Source organism: Ostrea edulis, chromosome 6 (assembly GCF_947568905.1).
Source record: "Ostrea edulis chromosome 6, xbOstEdul1.1, whole genome shotgun sequence".
Lineage (NCBI taxonomy): Eukaryota > Metazoa > Mollusca > Bivalvia > Ostreida > Ostreidae > Ostrea > Ostrea edulis.
The window spans coordinates 1903809-1925842 of NC_079169.1; the positions used below are offsets into that span (position 1 = coordinate 1903809).

A 22034-nucleotide genomic window follows, 5' to 3' on the forward strand; every position below is an offset into this window, starting at 1 on the left:
CATGATCAATTGCCTTCATCTCAAATCCAATATCACTTACATACACTATGAATCCCAATGTGATAGGCCTCCTTCAGCCCTTCCCATCCTAATGATTCACAAATGTTGAATATAAATATTTAATAAATTCATCTGTTTGGCTAAGCCTTGCATGCTGGTATACTTAATGGAGATTTACTGTCTACTAACAGTCAAAGGGTAATCTTGTCTAGATTGCTTCTTGACCCCTAGGTGTCTCCGTGTGTGCTTATCAAATGGTGCAACCCACTATGAAATCATCTCTTCTCTTGACCAACTTTAATTTACCCAAGGCAGGTACATGTAATATTTGATGAATTTAAAATGTGCATGTAACAAATTATATTCACAAAATTCATAGATGTATATATCTACGTACATTACAGAAATAATGTTTAAATTATACTTCTTTTTGTTAACAATGCCTTTCGGGGGGCCCTTGATTGGTCAATAAAATATCTTGTATCTTTTGTAGCATTTCATGTCAATGTTCACGACTGGACTGTCATGTTAAATAAATTCACAATATTGCACCAACTTATCAAACAAACAAAAAATTAAAAAGCTAACTGCAACACATCAACAGATGGCATTGCTTACCCTGTTTCCTCATGTTATAGTGACCCGAGGGTACATGTACTAGTCTGTTTCCAAAAGAAAACTTTGATGTTTGATTTTCGAATTAGAGATCTAATCTACTGATGTAACATCTGATAAACACATGGTACAGGGTGGCAATGCAATCTTGTAAATCAATATTTTCTTTCTATCTCACTCCTTTCAAACATCACAACTGTTTTATTTTACATAAATTCAGGTGAATCTTCTGTTCAATATCTTTTTCATATGGATCATTTCATGATATTTTACAAACTAATTTGTTATGTTATACTGAAATTTCCTGTAGTTCCACACCCTTTTTAAACAAGATTACACCAAATACTCTTCCCTATTTCTGTTGAAATACTGAACAAAATTTGTATAACAGATTTTCCTATAGAGATTTATCACACTATTCAAAATCTGGATTGTAAACAGAATTAAGGTCGTACTTAAAGAGATCTGGCTCTAAACAAATTAGATGTCACTACCCACCAATATGTCCTGCTCTATCCATCACTGAGTAATACAATCAAACTTTCCCACTGATACCCCTGCAACAAAACTGTGATGAATACACTGGAAAGTCTGCAGATGCATGCTCCAAATGCTGCAGATGACCTAGATTTAACAATGCCACTTAAGGATGCTCTGGCTTATAATGCATGCTGCAGATGCTGCAACTGGCCTACAGTTTCTACTACTAAATAGCAATATTCCATTATTACCCACATTCAGTGTTTATGTCTTCCAACTGATTTGACACATGAGAGCATGCTCTACATATGATCAATTTCTAAAATATAAGTTGATGTTACAAGGGTTTCAACATTCTCATTTAAGCATAAGTGAGCATTTTGCATAATTTATGGTCGTTATAATGAGATAATTTGCAAATACAACATGTCATTAGATCGACTGCTGTCGGACATGTTACATACCAATTGTTAGGCCATTCTTTACATACTAATTTTGACTACAGATTATTCCGTATACCTGAACAAAATATAGGAATCATAGTGGGTGTGACTAGTCAACAGGGCGTCCTGTGGTTACTTCTAGAAACCAGAACCTACATTTCGTTTGTACAGGGGTCTGTGTTTACCCTACTCTCAAGTTTGCATTCTTTAAAAGTTTTATGACATTGATCACTGTTTGTTATCTTCACTTTTTTCATTGACTGGATATTATTAATCGTTCCTTTAAATCTTGACATAAAGGTTCCAAATGACTACAGGATGAATCATGGTCCTTGAACCCTCGTCATTTGGAAAAGTTTAAGGTCATAACAAAATGGCAGTGTATATAAAAATTTTATCTATGTGAATTTAACAATTGAAACCCGAGTGTAATTTGCCCCTGTTACTGTCATGTCAAAATGACACTTACTTATCTAAAATTTTATATTCAATATTTGAGAACAATAACATATCAAATCAATTAAAATATTTTTCATATGTTATAACAGTCCACACAACTTCAGTTTATCTATAATTTTGAAACACAAATAATTCTTCCATTCCCTTACAATTCATTTTTGGTGACAAAGGCCAAAAAATATATGTTTGTTTCCACTTTCACCTCAAAATTTTTAAGGGTCGGTCGGTAGGTAGTGTTTTTTTGGGTTTTTTTTTTAATTTTATGGGTTGAATTATTTTTTAATGATTTAGTATTCTACTATGCATAAAACATAGTGATTGTGAATGTCTAGTAATCAAATAAAAGTTATAATATGGCAAACAAAAACTGTTTCTGTGTTTTGGAAACTTTTTATGCATAATGAATAACTTAATAAGTTAATAAATATACTCCTGTTTTAGTGATGGCATTCGCAAAATCTGTGAGAATGGAAAAAAATGTGTTAGGGTCGGTAGAAATTTTTAGGGTTGGTCGGGAAAGTGGAAACCAACATATATATTTTTTTGGCCAAATCTAGATATCTTCATATTTAATTACAAAACAAATAAACTGAAAATTAAAGATCTATATATGTGCAATAATTACACAACTATCATTGACCATAGTTTATACATCACAGTAATTTAGCTTTCAAATGCAAAAGAAAAGGAGGAAATATACTTTACAGAATATGAAATTTATTTTCACATATGTACGAATTAAAAGTTCTTACAGGACATGTTGGAGATGTAACTGAAATAGATTTTTTTGCAATATGCTTCATAAAATAGTCATGTAATTTGCCAATATTTATTCTTTCAAGTGATAATCTCCCAATCACAAGTGATCATCTCCAAATTATATGATCTTCAAAGACACCAGGTTCAAAAGGAATCTCATGACATTAATGTAAGCGGAAAATTAAGACATGTTTTCTTAGAGATATTGATGTTAAAGAAGTTGAAATCTTTCCTATATCAAAACCCCTAGTCTCATCTGTTGAGCCTTTCATCTAGCAACAAGTTCAAATCTTATAATCACTTCAGATATAATTTGCAGCTTTTTGGGAGCTCTTTTACAACCTACTTAACCTTGATAAGAAAAATCAATCATGTAGAATTTCATCACCAGGAGATTGAATTTAACAGAAATGAAGAGAACACTTCCTGTGTATCCATCCTCAATGACAGACTGACCCCCCCTGTTGTATCATAGACTGCTTGTTACATCTGCATAATCTCAAAACACAAGAGAGAAGCCATCTTAATGCCTGTGATTTACGTTTCCATGAGAAAATTTTTATATTCCTTACTCACAGAGTAAAACAAGTCACATGGGACATGTCAATAGGTCAAAAAGAAACATCTTCACCTTCAGGAAAAACACTCTCCACATGTTGTCAAAATCATTCCATAGAAAAAAAGCACCCTGACCAAAATCAATATTTGTTGTGCATTTTATCTTGTCCAACCAACAGGGTCCATTCTTCTGACAACTTGTACCACAGAGCACCTGCCAGAAATGTGTTATTGGTCAGAGGAACAAGATCCTTTGGCAATGTCCATCAGATAATTGAACAGCACATCAGCCACCCATAGTGTTAACATCAGAGTGCTACAGTTACTGGATTAATTACCAGGCATTAATTAATCTAACAGCTAGTTAGATCAGTAGGGGGTGCTACTGGACAGCTATAGTCTCTAATCCAACCACAGGAAACCTCCTCTCACCACTGCCACTAGGTCACACTTCTGACTGTCAATAAATGATGTCTTTAGGGGGATCATTATTTCCAACTTACCTCTACTCACCCCAGGAAGATAAACAGAAATGGGACTCTCCTAAATCAGCTAGTCTGATCACCTTGTAACTGATAAAGCACATCAGAGGTCGCCTCAGTTTACAGAAATTGATACAGTCTGACCCACATTTAGTAGATTTTAGTGCGGATGATGCAGATGAATGCAATCTTAAACTCTGGTCTGTACTCAATGTCACAGTTTCCAGCATTTATTCTGGATACAGTTTAACAAGTATGGTTGACGTGCATTAAATCCTTGCAACATCTGAATGATGACGACAACAAAACAACCCCAGACTGCTCTCTCTCTTTTTTCAATGGTCAAATAAAGCTCATGAAAGCTGAAAATATCAATTTCCAAATTCTACATCTCTTATCCAGTCTACTTGGCTATCGCAGTTCCTCAGTTTGGCTTTTTATGAATAAAAATAAACCCCAACTGAGAATTTCTAGAGATAGGCTTTCCCCAAATCAAAGAACTTACACGTGTTGAGTCTAGACTAGCACTGACTATTGGCACCTTGAGCACAATGATTTCCATGTTGTACTTGTTTTAAGCTGTCATTCTTCATCAGCTGATATGCACAGTGTCTTATTATGCTCAGCCAACACTGACCTAAATCAAACTTTATCAGAAATTGCATGAGCATCCAATAAAATCTTATCGAGCACACTCATTTATAACCCAAACAGCTGTGACTGCAGTCAAAAACATGCCACTGTTAATGTTCCAATGTCAAGAAGGGTTATTAATCTCTGTAAGCATAATAGTATATTCTAAATACAAAATGAAGTGAACCAACTAATTATTACTCTTTCCCATTAATTACATCAAATCTTTTCCAACCCTAAAATAAGAGATATAACATTCCTCTTCAGTCTCAAAAATAGAATAAGCTTTACTCATATCTGTTACATTTCACATCAAGGAACCAGAAATCATGCCAATTGCATCCTTCAAGCAAGTCCAAAATCTATCAGCTACTTTGTTTTCAAGAAACGCACATATATAATTAAACTATAATGACTCCACTCCTGCCTTCCCAAAGTGATCATTTTCAATGTGTTACGTGTTGAAAAAATTATTTAAATAAAAAATCAGTGCACCATAGTCTTGGCAAAATCCATTCCGGACTGAATCAGAGGCTGATACACAGTATTTTGCAATGAGAAACATACTCTGATGAAGCTACATTTAACTAGCAACAAAATTCTTTACATCCACCAGAAGTGCTGTTCTGACATTTGTTGAACTGTGACTTAAACAACATTAAATTATCTTATCAATTGAAAAGGAACACATACACTGAACTTACCCTGAAAGCTAGCCTGAAGTCAATACCAGAATCTATGAAAAAAGAACGTTACACAAAACCCCCAGTGCACCTTATCATGAAGGGATCAACTTTACAGTGTCTCGATAAAGCCAGTGCTGTGAACTAACCTCACCAGTTTTAAAACTTCTAGATCATGTATTAGCAGCATAAGTATTGCCACTATTTTGGATTGATTACCAATGTAAATATTCTGACACAATTCAATGTTGGGTATGCACATCAACTTCTTAGCAAAACCATGCAGACAGCAATGAGGAGTATAAAAAGCTGTGTTGAATTTATATTGAAGAGATTCTAGCTCTATATACAGCTTCTGCAGCTGTGTATTATTATTTTTTTAACATCTTTGTGTGTCCAAACGACACCAATGTGCTAAAAGGTCAACTCACCTTTCTGTTACATTGACACAGAACTACATTAAAGCCTTCAGTCAAGATGTTTTCACAATCGAGAAACCAAAACACTTCACTAGGATCAGTTTTCCTCATTTACAATACAATTCACACATGACAGGTTTCCTCCAAGAGAAAAAAATGTTATCCTAGCGGAAGGAACAGCGAGACAAACGCCACAATTATAATCTCCCAATCGGTCTTCAGTTTTCAATATCACACGAGGAGCCAGCACCTTTCTGTCTTTGTCGTCCTGTTTACCTGTATGTGATCACATGGGCTGAAAACTACGCCAGCCAGCAAAAATATTTTTATGGATGTTGATTGGATCAATACATTTTTGCCGTACTTGAACAAATGTGGTTATGAATTGCCAAACAAATAATTATTTGCCAAAATAAGGTACCCCTGAGCCAGTGTTTACATTATTTTATCTACTCAGGTAATGTAGATACATAAATGGAAATGTGTAAGCCATTTAACCCATCTGGCAGGACAAGATAAATGTATATAGATTATCAATAAAACTAACATCAAAGCAATACACAATTTTACACACGGATTATATACACGTATGTCTTTGATATCAATAAAAGTCACCCACATTACATTTCAATATTTAAAAAATTATTCACTGATAGATATGGGGTGTATCTAATCAACTTGTCATATTACTTGTAAATGTTACCTGCAGAAAGGATAAAGATGATCAATACTTTCTTTTTAAAAAACTTTCAAAATCAATATACAAAATTGTATATGCTTTGTCATAATTTGTGTGGGAAGAAATCTAATTCCAAGTGCTCATGAACTAGTATTAAAATCCCAATAAGCTAAAGCTTTAAGGTTTGCAGATAAAAAACATCCCTTTAATATTCTTTTCTTATCTTGAGGCACGTTGCTTTAAGAAATTTCTTTTCAGATAATGAAATGTTGCACTGTTTTATACAGAAAGAAATGTCTTAAGATCCATACACCCTGACTCACATTGATTTCTACACTACAGATACTCTGTGTGCCAAAGAAAAGATGAAAAATGCTTTAAGTAGATCACTTTTTGTATTCCTGTTCAATATATTTTGTGAATAGAAGAGAATGCTTGTGTAGTCCTTTTACAAAGGGACATTTTCTCTACATCATGATAATAATAAAGTGTAAACCAACAACGCCTTCGTATTTCAAGACACCCCCTCCCCCATTTGATGGAATACAATGCCTTTTTTCTTTTAAATCTAAAAGTTTTCAATATTCATACAAAATGACCTCTGCATATACAGTTAAAACACTCCAAGCATGCAAACTTCCTTAATTTTGAATTTAACTTTCATAACTGCATACACAACAGTACCTTTTTTGAAATATACTGAGAAGCATAGGTTAATGTGAAAATAAGAGAAAAACAAAACTCTGACTGAAAATTCAAAGAACTTTAGATAAAAAAAAAAAATCACCTCTTTAAAATTTGTTTGAAGCAAATTCAATATGTTTCTGAATTTATTTGAAAGTGTTGCATCATACACAGAAATCTAAGGCAGGCAGAGAAGCATCGTTTTCACATAGTTGATGTTTTGAAACAAAAATTTCCCCCATCCCTCTTAAAATGACCCTTGCCTCCATGTTAGTGGCCTTGAAAATTAAGCATGACTATTCCACATTTCATAAAAAAAAAAAAAAAAAAAAAACCAACAAAAAAAACCCAAAAATAAAGAAACCAAACCGAACTTTATTTTTGTTATTAGACATTTTATGATTTTTACTGGTGGGGAATGTTTAAAATAATTGCTATAAAACATAAAATGTTAACTTTTTTAATCTCAACACATGAGGAATATATTTATACCTTAAACCCCCATAAAAAAAATGCTTTTATAGCATACTAATAATGAACTTAGAAGCGACAGTGTAGTTGAAACTTCTGATATAAAGTTTCCCAAATAAATCAGGAAGCATGTTGTTGACAAATATCAGGTAACAAGACATCTCCAACATCCATCATATCATAAGTAATGTGACAAGCGTAGCAGTGTCACTATCAAACAGTACAGCCAATGATACTAATGAGGTCCCTAGTCACTATTAAACAGTACAGCCAATGATACTAATGAGGTCTCTAGTCACTATCAAACAGTACAGCCAATGATACTAATGAGGTCTCTAGTAACTATTAAACAGTACAGCCTATGATACTAACGAGGCCTCTAGTAACTATTAAACAGTACAGCCAATGATACTAACGAGGTCTCTAGTAACTATTAAACAGTACAGCCAATGATACTAACGATGTCTCTAGTAACTATCAAACAGTACAGCCAATGATACTAACGAGGTCTCTAGTAACTATCAAACAGTACAGCCAATGATACTAACGAGGTCTCTAGTAACTATCAAACAGTACAGCCAATGATACTAACGAGGTCGCTAGTAACTATCAAACAGTACAGCCAATGATACTAACGAGGTCTCTAGTAACTATTAAACAGTACAGCCAATGATACTAACGAGGTCTCTAGTAACTATCAAACAGTACAGCCAATGATACTAACGAGGTCTCTAGTAACTATCAAACAGTACAGCCAATGATACTAACGAGGTCTCTAGTAACTATTAAACAGTACAGCCAATGATACTAATGAGGTCTCTAGTAACTATTAAACAGTACAGCCAATGATACTAACGAGGTCTTTAGTAACTATCAAACAGTACAGTCAATGATACTAACGAGGTCTCTAGTAACTATCAAACAGTACAGCCAATGATACTAATGAGGTCTCTAGTAACTATCAAACAGTACAGCCAATGATACTAATGAGGTCTCTAGTAACTATCAAACAGTACAGCCTATAACCTATGATACTAACGAGGTCTCTAGTAACTATCAAACAGTACAGTCAATGATACTAACGAGGTCTCTAGTAACTATCAAACAGTACAGCCAATGATACTAATGAGGTATCTAGTAATGGAGTCACTATTAAACAGTACAGCCTATGATACTAACGAGATCTCCAGTACACTTTGCACTACTTGTTGATGCATTTCAAGCAAACAATGGTCATACCATCATTAGCACAGCTGTCCAGAGGAAATAAGAACAGAGAGGTTGAGAGTAGCATGTGGTCTTGTGATGGATGATGGGATGGTGGTCACTGTTCAAGCTATATAGTCGATCTCTCTTTGTTGTGTTCAGTGTTTTGAACATGTGGACAGAGCTCTTTAGACACACCTTGCTCCAGCTGAAATGGAACCTAAAGATGACAGCTAATCTGTGATGGATAAATGTCACTTTTTATGGGAGTGCTACCAGGTTCTGCTAATTTAGCATGACAGTATCTGTGTGAAAATTACTTGTAGAATGAAACCAACAGCTACAAATGTAAATTACCTAAAAACTATGACATTGGTCTTCATAGCAGAGGCCACATCTTCCCATTGACCCTAACAATACCAAGACCTCAAAAATCAGACTCTGTCATGCCAAAACATGCAATCTCCCCATCCCTCTAATAAAACTGACAACTGTTTCCTTCCCTCATGGCCCTGCATAATTACCTGAGAAGCTCTTTGTTAAAAAAAAAAATGCACATGAAATATCCACACACCCTAAAGGTTTAAATGATGCATGTCCAACGTCCAAAAAATAAAAATAAAAATCATCAGCCGTTGTACAAAAAAATCCATACACGTCAGGTGAAAGTAAAGAGCACAGAGCATCCAGAACCAATCACTACTTCCTGTTCACAATCTTGTGTCAATTTTCATTTAAAATTTTTTTTTTTTAATGTCCTGTCATACTGTCTCGAAAGCAACAGCACTGAAACAAGGCATCAATGGAAAATCATAGTGTAGCAGGTCTTTGTCCTTGCTTCCGATCAGAAAGATTGTAATCTGTTAAGAACTGGTCGACTCCCAGCAGACAGGTATACTGTAATAATATGACTTCAAGCTTACTGAGACATCCATTGCCATTATTGATACACTGATTGCACAAGTCCTTTATGAATGCGAATTCATCCTTGTGCATGGAAATCTTACTACACATTACAAGATAAAAGCCAATGAAAAAAGGCTTACAGAGAGTGATTGTAACAGACTTCCCATTTCTCATGTCGACTGTCATTAAAGAGCCATGGCTAATCGTTTTTTCTTTTGTATTCTATTACTTTTGATAATTCCAACAAGAGTGAATAATTAATCAAACCACTAATCTTCCCGTATATTGTGATATTATTAAGAAATCAGATAATCCCTTCCTTTAAATAATAACATTGTGGTTATGAATGATTCATACAACATTGGCTCTACAATTAATTTCTGCCTGCATTTTGAGAATATGACAAACCAGTTCCTTTGAAGACCCCTGTGGAATGACCTAAACATAAATGACATGGAAGCACTAATAGTTCAATTGAATTCACATTAAAAGAAGTTTTCATAAATGTCTATGATACTAAGGGCTGGAAAAGTGAAGGCCATTTACCTGCACATTGTAGAATCCATAAATCACATCAAAGACACGAACTGTTGCCCTTCTTGTGGACATCCGGTTGAATCACAGGGGCTAATTACAGCCATTAATTGGCTTAAGATTTACACATTTTATGCACTCTATACAGGTATTCACACATTATCATTATGTCAACAGAAGTCTGTTCAGTTTATTAAATCCTTGAGAAACATCTCATTGGTATATAGTACAGTTTATATAATAATATGTCTTATTAAAAGCCAAATTGAAGCTGTGGACTTTCAATTTATCATTAATTAAAGCTGCAATTTTTTCTCAACAGCAAAGGAAACAGGTGAAATTAGCCCTCAAAAAGAGTCACTATAAAATTAACCAAAATGGACCAAACTATAGAAAGGAGTGTGCCCAAAACAAAATTACTTGAGAATTCTTTTTCAAAGCTAGAATGGTTTGTGTGAGAGATTATAAACTTTGGATTGACCAGTATTTTTATACCTTGAACAAATTTGTCAACACTTAGATGTGGTCATTAGTTGTCTTTATTGAACAGGAAATGCCCAGTATTGGGAGTTGATTCAATATTTAAACATAGGCGTTAGACCATAGTTGTTAAAGTTCCACCAGTAAAAAAAGGCTTCCTTACCCTATATTGACAGAGTTTTCATCAGGGCCAAGTTGTTGTCAATGTGCTTTGATTACACAGTGCCTGGTCCATAGAAATAAATTATTGTACTTCAGAGTACACATCGTTCTTAGCTTATTGATAAAATGTGAAACAAATTTCTCTTTTAATTTCTCATACATTCATGTACTTAGCCCTCATTAATTACAAGAAAAATTAAGCTTTCTTGTTTCAATTTCATATATCATTGTCCAAATCTAGACACACTGTACAACTGACTTTGTAATATTAAGACACAAGCAACTGTGTATTGTAAGCACAAAAATGATCAGATAGACCTCAACAAAAATGTAATAAGCTGACTCCTTTTGCAAAAGTTTGACATAGATCATAAGGGGCGATGAGTCAAATAAACCTTTTAATTGTGATTGATTATTTCAATTCCGATTTCAATATATCCACGGGTAAAATATACCGTCCCCCAAGTACCAATATTTATTCAATCAAGTATCTATAATTTCAACAACAGCTGTGCCTCGATGTTTCATTTTCAATGAAATAGAAACTTGTATATTTTCTGTATTTAAATATGCTGTACATATTTTTGTTGTTGTAAAACTATTCCAAGGCAATGCTGACCTGTCTTTATTTCCTTAGTTGTTACATTTCAAGTTATCCACATGAATTTCCTTACCACCCTAGAAACAATCTTTAGAATGTTCTTATCGGCTTTCAGATCAATCTTCTACTTCCTCAAATTACAACAGAAGCTCTGAATATCAAAATAAATTATAGAGATTACAAGCTAAAATTTCAGATACCTGTTATCTCTTCTCTCCCTTGTAGAAATGTAAGTACCACACAAGCTGGAGGCCTACAAACTACACCACTCACCAGATCAGAAAAACAAATGGCCTACAAACTACACCGCTCAGAAAAACAAGAGGCTTAAAAACTACACTGCTCACAAGATCAGAAAAACAAGAGGCCTGCAAACTACACTGCTCACCAGATCAGAAAAACAAGAGGCCTACAAACCACGCAGCTTACCAGAATAGAAAAACAAGTGGTTAACAAACCGCAATGCTCAATGATTAGAAAAACTTTAATTTTTAAATGTAAAACTACTCCAGTACAACAATGAAGTAATAACCAAATGCTCATCAGAGATGAGAATATTCATATCTATAACCTGTGTAAAAGTAGCTATTCCTATCAAACTTGTAAGATGAGTTCTGATTGGTTAACAAGCTGGGTGTAAGTTTCTGTACACTCTGCTGAAGCCAGAGGTAAATAAGTGATATCACAATGCAATGTTTATCTACATGTAAAGAATAAGACGTGTTGTACATGTAAATACTTGAACAATTTCAAACTATTTTTAAGTATTTTCATTACAAACCTAAGAATATTAGTATGCTAGATATTATTCAAACAAAATAAATTAATAAGGCCTAAGACTTCTTTTTCATTATTTTAAACACGTGTCAGTCTTCACACTTAACTTTTTAACTTACAGGCCCAGTGGGCCTGCAAGTTGGAAAATTTACAGGCCCACCATCAATTCTACAGGCCCGAATTTGGAAGTCATATTAAAAAACTTATCTTGATTTGAAAACCACATTAAAAACTTCATGCTGTACTAAATGTTTGTTATCATGTCAATCATACTAGTGCAAGGGAAAAAAAGACATTTTTTGATCAATTTTACGATTTATCAACCATTGCTTTTGAAATTTTCTTTCCCTTTTCAGTTCATAGTTCTGTTTAGAGTTTTTCTTCTCTTCTGACGTTGGGGTCGTTTTTTGTCTTTTCCCCGGTTTGGCACCCTCGACATATTTCAAGAAGTTCATGTTACAGGGAAGTTTTCATACTATCGGTTTGTCATTGACAATCTGTTAATATTTTCATCTTGTTTTTCCGTTTGGAAACGGCATAGGAACAAACGCGTATACGACTTTGACATTACATCTGGTTCCCTGTAATCGGAAGTGCGTAATTTAGGTCGGGACTGTTTCTTCGGGATCAGTTCATGTTTTTATTACGTAACATAATGACTTGATTTCACAGAGTGAGACACGTATTTTTACAATAATGATTTCGAATAAAATAATATGATTTTGAAAAGAGGGGTATTTATTTTCCACAGGCCCGACGGGCGCTTGAAGTTCAACGTTTTACACGCCCAACTGTTATTTTACACGCCTCGGGCATCGGACTACCGGCTAATTTCGAAGACTGCGTGTAATTACATGTAATATCATTTGGTTACATACATGTAGGAAATAAAAGTGTTATTCATGTTCTATCAGGGTATACTGAATATACAACCCGGGTAAATCCCTGTACATTTAACGGACACAATTCATGCAGTTGCACTAACGGGAAAGCCAGAATGTTTCACAGTATATATATTTCATTCAGAGAAATTGCATCTATGAAATTATCCTGTATGCAGTTTGTTTAATACCTATTTGTGATAATTTTAAAAAAAAAAGCTCCAGAAGCTTGCTGATACACTATACGTCTAATAGATATATGCCTGCTCAGTGATCCATAAACAAACCACACAATTAAAGGAAACTAATCTTCAAAATAATTTGGTTTACACGTAATTTGGCATGAAATCCATTCATGCACTTAATCACAAGTATTACAACATAATAATGCTTTGTAAACCAACTGTTCAGGTGATAAATACTGCAAAACCCTTTATTACATTCACGACAACACCTGTAAGGTGTTATTTCACAAAGTTCATATGGTAAACTTCACGCACAATTTACACCCGGCAGCTCACACCTGATGGAGCTAAATACGGAAACACATCCCAGTATTCATCCTTTATGATTCAATATGGATAGAGATGTTTAGCACAGCAGTGAGAAATGCACAATTATCTGAAACTGATCACCTCTAAAAACCTAGTCCAAGCAACAACAAAAAATCTCCCTAACTTGATGAGGTGTAAACCCGACACCTGTGGTTAGAAAGGTTTTCTTTATCCAGAGGAAATAATTTATCTACTGTCAGAAAGAAAAAAGGACATCCGACTCGTTCTGTCACTTCATCACACCTTGATGATTATATATATATATATTACATAGATATCTCTCTGTGTTGAAATTACCTTATATCTCAGAATACTTATAAAAAAGGAGTTGTTAAGTTTTCAGAATAAAGAAAGTCTGGGCATACATACCTCTCTGACAATTCAATGATCAATCAAAATTACACAACAGGAAGATAGCTTAAATTGACATTTTAAAAGGATTTCTTATGTTCAATACTTGTTCATTGAAATGAATAAATATTTCCCCGATTTCAAATTTCAGGCGCCTTATCAAGGATTACTAAGTACTAAAGTCTTGAACTCTATCCCGATTCTTGAACGACCTGCTATCGTATCTTGCATTTCACAATAGTATATATTAAAAGAATACTGATTTTCTGAAAATTAAAATACTATAACATTCAACTTACTAGAAAGTGTGTATCCTAATTCAGTCACGATAATGAAATGGAAATTTCCTAAGTATCTGTACAAATTGTATTTAATTTTTCACATATACACACTTGTAAACATTCCATGAAAAGCCATGCTGGATACACCTAAGTTTAGCTGTCACGGTGTGGTGAACAAATTCACTCCCACTCTATGAAATCATGTGGAGTCAGTTGTCCAATCAATGAGAAGATGGACGGCTCAATGTACACTGATCTATATCACAAAATGCTTTTTGTAAACACGTCTTAAGTAAATCCAGCCTTATCTTTAGATTACAACTCTTACTGAGTTTCATAAGATATTCTGTGGTCTTACTCTGTGACCTGTTAGGTTTTTTCCAGTCAGCAGAACATTTAACTATGCATTTTGCTTGAATGAATAATTCTATATATTCCCATATCATCAGTGGTATAAATATAGGTTCTCAAATTGAACTTTAAAATTTTCACGGTACTTCAACCAAATTTTGAATCCTAGTTTATAGACATATTCCATCAAGTTCTAAAACTGAAGGTATTAACTCAATGATTCACACAATTTAAGAGTACCCCTAAAATATCTCTTCCTGAATGACATTTAGTAGAAATGTGAAGATTAATAATAAGTTAAACTTAAAACTCTTATGAAGATCACAGCGTCACCTGTCCATTATCAGAAGGATGTCTAGTCTCAATCAATTCATTCATTATTCTACATGTCTCACTCCACACATTCAAGCTAACATGGGGAGGGGCTTTGCACAAAAACTCTGATGACCCAAAATATCAAACCAGTACAATACATATACTTAAGATTAATTGTTTTAACATTGGTGCAGTATGCATAGTTCTAAAGTAATGAATTCTATCCATGTGAGAAATGATACTCCCATGTGAGATTAAGCTTCCAGAGTTTGGTCTCTCTCACATAGCATTATGATGTAATAATTTTCTATACTTTACACTAAACAGCTTTGTGAACATCTTGATATTATTTCCTTATCTCGCTCAATTCATGCTACTACTCTGGGAATAGCTTTGAAATGTTGGGTTCATGAACAAGTGTAAATCATTTTCATTTAACAACAAATAAAGATTGTAATAATTCTGTTTATCTACAATTTTAGTAATTAATCTATATAATTAATAAATTTTGTAAGAAATATATTATATTATACATGTGTATGGATAAGGAAAATCTCACCCTCTCAAGCATCATCCCTGTCCAGAATATTGAACACCTCATGTGAGATTTCCCTAAATATTGAACACCTCATGGGAGGTTTCCCTAATCATTCAACACCTCATTGGAGGTTTCCCTAAACATTGAACAACTCATGGGAGGTTTCCCTAATCATTGGACACCTCATGAGAGGTTTCCCTAATCATTGGACACCTCATGAGAGGTTTCCCTAATCTTTGGACACCTCATGAGAGGTTTCCCTAATCATTCAACACCTCATTGGAGGTTTCCCTAATCATTGGACACCTCATGGGAGGTTTCCCTAATCATTGGACACCTCATGTGAGGTTTCCCTAATCTCACATGGATACTCATAATGGATTCTTATAATCCTTCCTCTGCTGTGTCATTCATTTTATCCAAATGTATAATAACAAGAGATGTTTGTAAAACACATATGCCCCCCATGGTGCAAAATTGAAAGGGGTTATACACACACATCATTTAATTGATAGTAGTATCATCAATTCAAAATATTGAGCAGATAATATCTTCCTATGTCAAGAGTGAATTGACCATGTGACCTAAATATCAATAAGGGTCATCTACTCCTTATGCTGTACCAGTGCAGGGGTCGAAATTAACTTTTTCTACCACAGGCTAATTTTAGCCTGTGGGTAAAAAATCCACAGGCTAAAATGAAAACCTATAAGCTAAAATAAAAATAATGAAAGAGTGCTCTTTTTTATATATGTTTTTTAAATCAATGATTTTCCCCATCATTACTGAGTCTAGTGGGTCAACAGGCATCGTTTGGACAAGACATTAAGTTACGTAAGTCATATGGTGCAATGTCTAGGTCTCTTGATTATCGCACCTCTAATCCACAACTTGTCTACTGCAGGTCTAGATCCAGTCTTCGAATTTCATGCCACATCAGGGTTGATACTAGTGATTTTTAAAGCGAATACCGGACTCATGGTTTATAAGCAGCAGGATCACGAGTCCTATGAACTTTTTTGATAATCGTCTACGCGGTGAGCAATGCACTCGTGTCATCACTACAACCCGACCTCAATATGACAATAAATTTAGATAGGACATTCTCATGATTCTGATAAAAATAACTACCGGAAGACTTGGTAAAACATAGACTCCGATATCTTTTTTTTTAGATAAATGAATAACAAAAACCTCATACTTGGAATTCAATTTAATCACCCCTATAGGTGAACAGGACTTGTGGCACATGTCGATATGCGATGTCCGACCTCTAAAGCATTTGTTTGACTCCGAGTTTCATAAAAAATCATAAAAGAAAAATCCGGATAGAAACGGTGGTTGAAATATGTCATTGATGTAAGCGTTTGTATGATTCAGAGTGCAAGTTTAAGAAAAGCGAATAGCGCATCACCGTATAAAACGGATACGATACGATCATAGTTTGTAAATCACCACTCGCTAATATTTTCGAGTGTCCACTATTTTTACTCGCTATTTTTCAAATGTACTCGCATTTTGCGAGTATTCCTCGCTAATTTCGAGCCCTGCAGTGTACCAAGTTTGGTGTCAATCAAGCAAATAATTCTTAAAATGTAGGAGACAATATATTACTATGTCCAGTTCAACAATTGACTTTTGACCTCAAAACCAATATGGGTCATCTTCTCCTTAAGATGTACCAGTGTACTAAGTTTGATGTCCGTCAAGCAAAAGGGTTATCAAGATATTGAGTGGACAGTATATTACTATGTTCAGTTTGACCTTTGACCATGTGACCTCAAAATCAATAGGAGTCATCTCCTCCTGAATATACACCACTGTACTAAGTTTGATGTCAGTCAAGCAAAGGGTTCTCAAGATATTGAGCGGACAGTATATTCCAATGTCCAGGTTGACCCTTGACCTTTGACCATGTGACCTCAAAATCAATAGGGGTCATCTTCTCCTGAAGACGTACCAGTGTACCAAGTTTGATGTCTGTCAAGCAAAGGGTTCTCAAGATATTGAGCGGACAGTATATTTCCATGTCTAGTTTGACCCTTGACCTTTGATCATGTGACCTCAAAATCAATAGGAGTCATCTTCCCCTGAAGATATACCAGTGTACTAAGTTTGATGTCTGTCAAGCAAAGGGTTCTCAAGATATTGAGCGGACAGTATATTTCCATGTCTAGTTTGACCCTTGACCTTTGATCATGTGACTCAAAATCAATAGGAGTCATCTTCCCCTGAAGATATACCAGTGTACTAAGTTTGATGTCTGTCAAGCAAAGGGTTCTCAAGATATTGAGCAGACATTATATTCTAATGTCCTGTTTGACCCTTGACCTTTGACCATGTGACCTCAAAATCAATAGGGGTCATCTACTCCTTAGGATGTACCAGTGTGCTAAGTTTGATGTTTTTCAAGCAAAGGGTTCTCAAGATATTGAGCGGACATTATATTCCTATGTCCAGAGTAGATTGACCTTTGACCTTTTGACCTGAAAAACAATAGGGGTCCTCTTCTACTCATAACCAACCCACATATGAAATATCATTATCATCAAGTGAAAGGTTCTCAAGATATTGAGCGGACAACATGTGGTCTACAGACCGGCCAACAGTTGCAAAACAATATGCCCCCTCTTTTTCAAAGGGGAGCATAAAATTAAAATAAGAAAATAAAAAAATCACTTAGTCAAATCTCCATAAATTATATCCTTTTTACAGCATGCTAAAATAATAACAGCACTAAATAGAATTTCAATAATTTGAATTGATGGGTTACTTTACCACATGTATTTAACATTACGTAATGGAAAGTAGGAGAAAAATACCTGAGTAACCATATTCAATATGAATCAACCTGCACATAATGTTGGGATTTCCACAATGAAAAATCAGTCAAGGTTGTGGCATGTCAACTCATGGAACATGCAGATATTTAAACCTTCAACAGAAATATTTCAGGAATGCCTGTTATATTTAGCAATGAGCCAATATGTTCCTCTAGCATGAGACATATAAATAGATTAAACTTCTGATGAACAAACTTAATTCTGAGAAAATTCTCAATAAAGGTATAAGTTAGTAAAGGATCTGAAACTAGAAGAACTCTGAATGGACGAATCCTCAATGAGGAAGATATATATGCCAGTACTTGACTACTTGTTAACCATTTAATGCACATGCAACAAAAGACAATTTAAGTAAAGACAAAGAACCTGTATATCTGAACTGTTTCATGTCTAACAACATGGAGAGAGACTCCACCAAAGGAATCCTACAGCAAGTTACATCAAAACGACGTCAGGTCAACCTTGTTCCTCCAACTCTTACATACAGCTCTCAGTGATCAAATGTTTAACAATGACAGATTGAAAACTTGAAAGTTATGAAACATGTTGGATTGCTTTTAAAACCATAAATAAGGAAACATGACATACCTGGGAATGTCCTTCCATCTGTCTTCTTGTTGATCATGCTTGAAAAACGGACACGGCCATCTTCAATTCAAACTTCGATATGACAAACAGCTAAATGTGCATGGATCTTTCACAGTACCGTGTATTTCAACTGAGCACATATTTTATCAATAATTTATAATACAAATTGCTATAATTGTACTGTACTACGGCCATATGATACTCGTGATCTTTTCGATAAAGAGATCCTTGTTCAAACTGAAACAATTACAATGCACAAAAATGTCACGATTTTGTTCCAAGAATCAGAATTACATTCATCTCTTACTGAGCACTTTTCATTAAAACTGTTCATCAAAATCAGATTATATATATATACTGTAGAACGATCATTGTTCGTGGGGGGTTGATGTTCGTGGATTTTGTGGGTCACTCTTACCCATGAATTTGCACATCCTCGAACATTTTTTTAAAACCAAGTAGTTATCTCTCCTAGAGACATCGTATCACTTACCCACGGAAATATGTCCCCACGAATGTGCAAAATTTTGCATACCCACAAACATTGGCTCCCACGAATTAAAATGATTCCACGGTATGTACATTCCATGATTCAGATAACTCTTACCTTAAACACTAAGATGCTACCAAGCTGTATGTCTTCATTTCAGCACAAAATCATCTACAATGGAGATAGAAAATGAAGCAACATGCTAATTTCAAACACTGTATGCAAATGATGACAGAATTCTTTACTTGTGGGACATTACAATTTTATGTTTTGATATGGTACTGTCAGTTGCTACGTGCATGTCCAGAACATTGACAGCACATAGCACATACAATGCTTCCTTATCTTAAAAAAATCTGCATAGAATGTAACAAGCATTAAGGTTTCTCCACCAGCACCCTCATGTGACATCAACAGGTTTCTCCATCGGCACCCTCATGTGACATCAAAGGGATTTCCAAAATCTTTATCTAATTAAACATTATACATACATGTTGTGAAGGAATATTCATTCACTGGGCATAAAATGTTTGCTGAAAAAGTATATATATTTTTAAAAGAAATAATTAATTATCCAAACACAAATATGTTGTCAAGGGCAATAACTCCTATGCTGATAATATCCAGTTTTTCTATTTTGAACCATTCATCACGAAGGTGGAGCAAACTTAATATCTGGTTTCAGTTCCTGTGAATGAATGTCAGAAAGTGATATAGGGATTAAAGAGTTTTTATTCATTCTGTTTCTATGTATAAAACACCTTCAGGTGATGGAGGAATGCAACATGTACTTACATGTATATTGGTTTGGTGTTGAATGCCAAAAGGTGATAGTATTAAGGCTACTTTTCACTGGCTAAATAATCATGCCACCTCTCCCAACCCCCCAAATACCCAGTATAGTAATATTCATTTCAAAGCTTTCATATATTTCACTTATTACACCAATAACTTGATCATATACAGGTAAAGAAAGGATGATACATTGAAATCCAGATTCAACTCTTGTATAAATTTTTTATTATTAAGAGTCAAGGGAATCATTAGAAACAGTTAAATTTCTTATTCACCAAAAATATGCACATTTCAAACATACTGTATGTCTACTTAATTTAGCAGGATTCAAATTCTAGCGCAAGAACGCAAATTCATAGTAAATTGTGCTAAAGTATAAAAATCTCAGTCTATCCCTTATCTAATGTAGGGGACACAATCACGCTTACGTCAAATAGTGCATCAAATTTAAAATACACCAATAGAAGAATAGCACACAAACAGTATATGGAAATATATAGGAGCACTGCAAACTAAATTAATTCAACTCCCGTAATAAATGTTTTATCTTTTTGTCCTGTTTAAAACTTACAGGCCTATCATTTATTTACACACAACTGATACCAAATTCTCACTGACATCTATTTCCTGTGCTGGACTAAGTTTGCATTTATAAGGGCTTTTGTGATAGGCTATCAGCAGAAGAGTTTACTCTGGGGTTCAATGTCAACAACTTGCACAGTGAGAAATTATAATTGTAAAGAATTCTATGCGTTACTATTTGCATACAGTTTTGATATTAATTTATGCGTGAGAGCTGGCCAATGAAAATCCTTTTCTTTTAACAAGTAGAAAAAGGGCACTGGCATACTCGCCATAGCTGACGGGGAAAAAATGAGCAAAGATGAGTAACTTTTCTTTCGCCTGCCACAAGAGTTAAGTCTCTTGCATTACAATCTTATAATGACATACAATCTATGAGTACTTTACTCCTCAGTACTAGCAAGTAAAGATACCTGCATATTTTAAATCATTATGATTGAGCATATACCACATACATGTATATGAATGCATAACAGGGCTGCATTTAACAGTCATGCTCAGGTACACAGAATGAGGGGGAGGGGAACATTTTGATAACATTCATTTTCCATTGTCACATGCAAAGTTAATAGCTATTTTCACATGGAAAGTAAGATTTTTTTAACAGTGGTATTGAATGGTAGTAAGGTAAGCTTGAACTGATGATTTTGACCCATTATACTGAAGGAATGTAGTAGTTAAGGGCTATACGGACCGTGGATATCGGCCAGGATAGCTCAGTGGTTAGAGCACCTGACTAGTAATGCAGGGATCCCGGGTTCGATTCCCGGTCCAGTCACATTTTCTACTCTCCTATACTACAGGATGAACACTCAAAAACTGAAAAGTTTAGCAATCCATATACCCATTTGTATTTTAGCATTTTTCTATTGCTATACATATATATAATATGCATCAATTATTTAGATCAAGTTTTCGATGAAATGTCATTATGTAATCTCCAGTTCCTTCCACTTCTTGAGTTTTAAAATTTGATTACATTTCGGTAAAAAAATGAAAAAGAGACCCGGCATGTCAACACAATGTAAATTTAAACATAAATTACTTATCAGAAAATGGTGCAAGTTTATATCTTCAAACTCTGAAAATTAAATGTCTAATGGACAAAAAAAGTGAATGCTCAATCAATTCATCTGATTCTGGTCATACACAAGTTTTGTGTCAAGTACGTGCTACTAACATCTCTCAGTCACTAAAGCTCTGGCCCTCACAAGTACGTGCTACTAATATCTCTCAGTCACTAAAGCTCTGGCCCTCACAAGTATGTGCTACTAATATCTCTCAGTCACTAAAGCTCTGGCCCTCACAAGTACGTGCTACTAATATCTCTCAGTCACTAAAGCTCTGGCCCTCACAAATGTCTTTTTTCAGTTTGAACCATAATTCTTTGATTTTTACATATGAATTGACAGCAAGTGCAGAATCAAATAAGAT

At 34.6% G+C, this 22034-nt stretch overlaps 1 protein-coding gene across 10 annotated transcripts in view; it reads right to left on the bottom strand.

Moving 5' to 3' along the window:
- LOC125683591 (protein TANC2-like) overlaps window positions 1-22034 on the bottom strand; it is a 75491-nt gene that overhangs the window by 28112 nt on the left and 25345 nt on the right. For 2 of the 10 annotated variants that reach the window (XM_056141214.1, XM_048924893.2), the window contains exon 1: window positions 14117-14288. Coding sequence is in view for 1 of the 10 variants with exons in the window: in XM_048924900.2 (XP_048780857.2) it covers window positions 18734-18770 (37 nt within the window). In the remaining 9 variants the exon portion in view is untranslated. The other 8 variants (XM_048924901.2, XM_048924900.2, XM_056141211.1 and 5 more) reach the window with 8 other exon arrangements.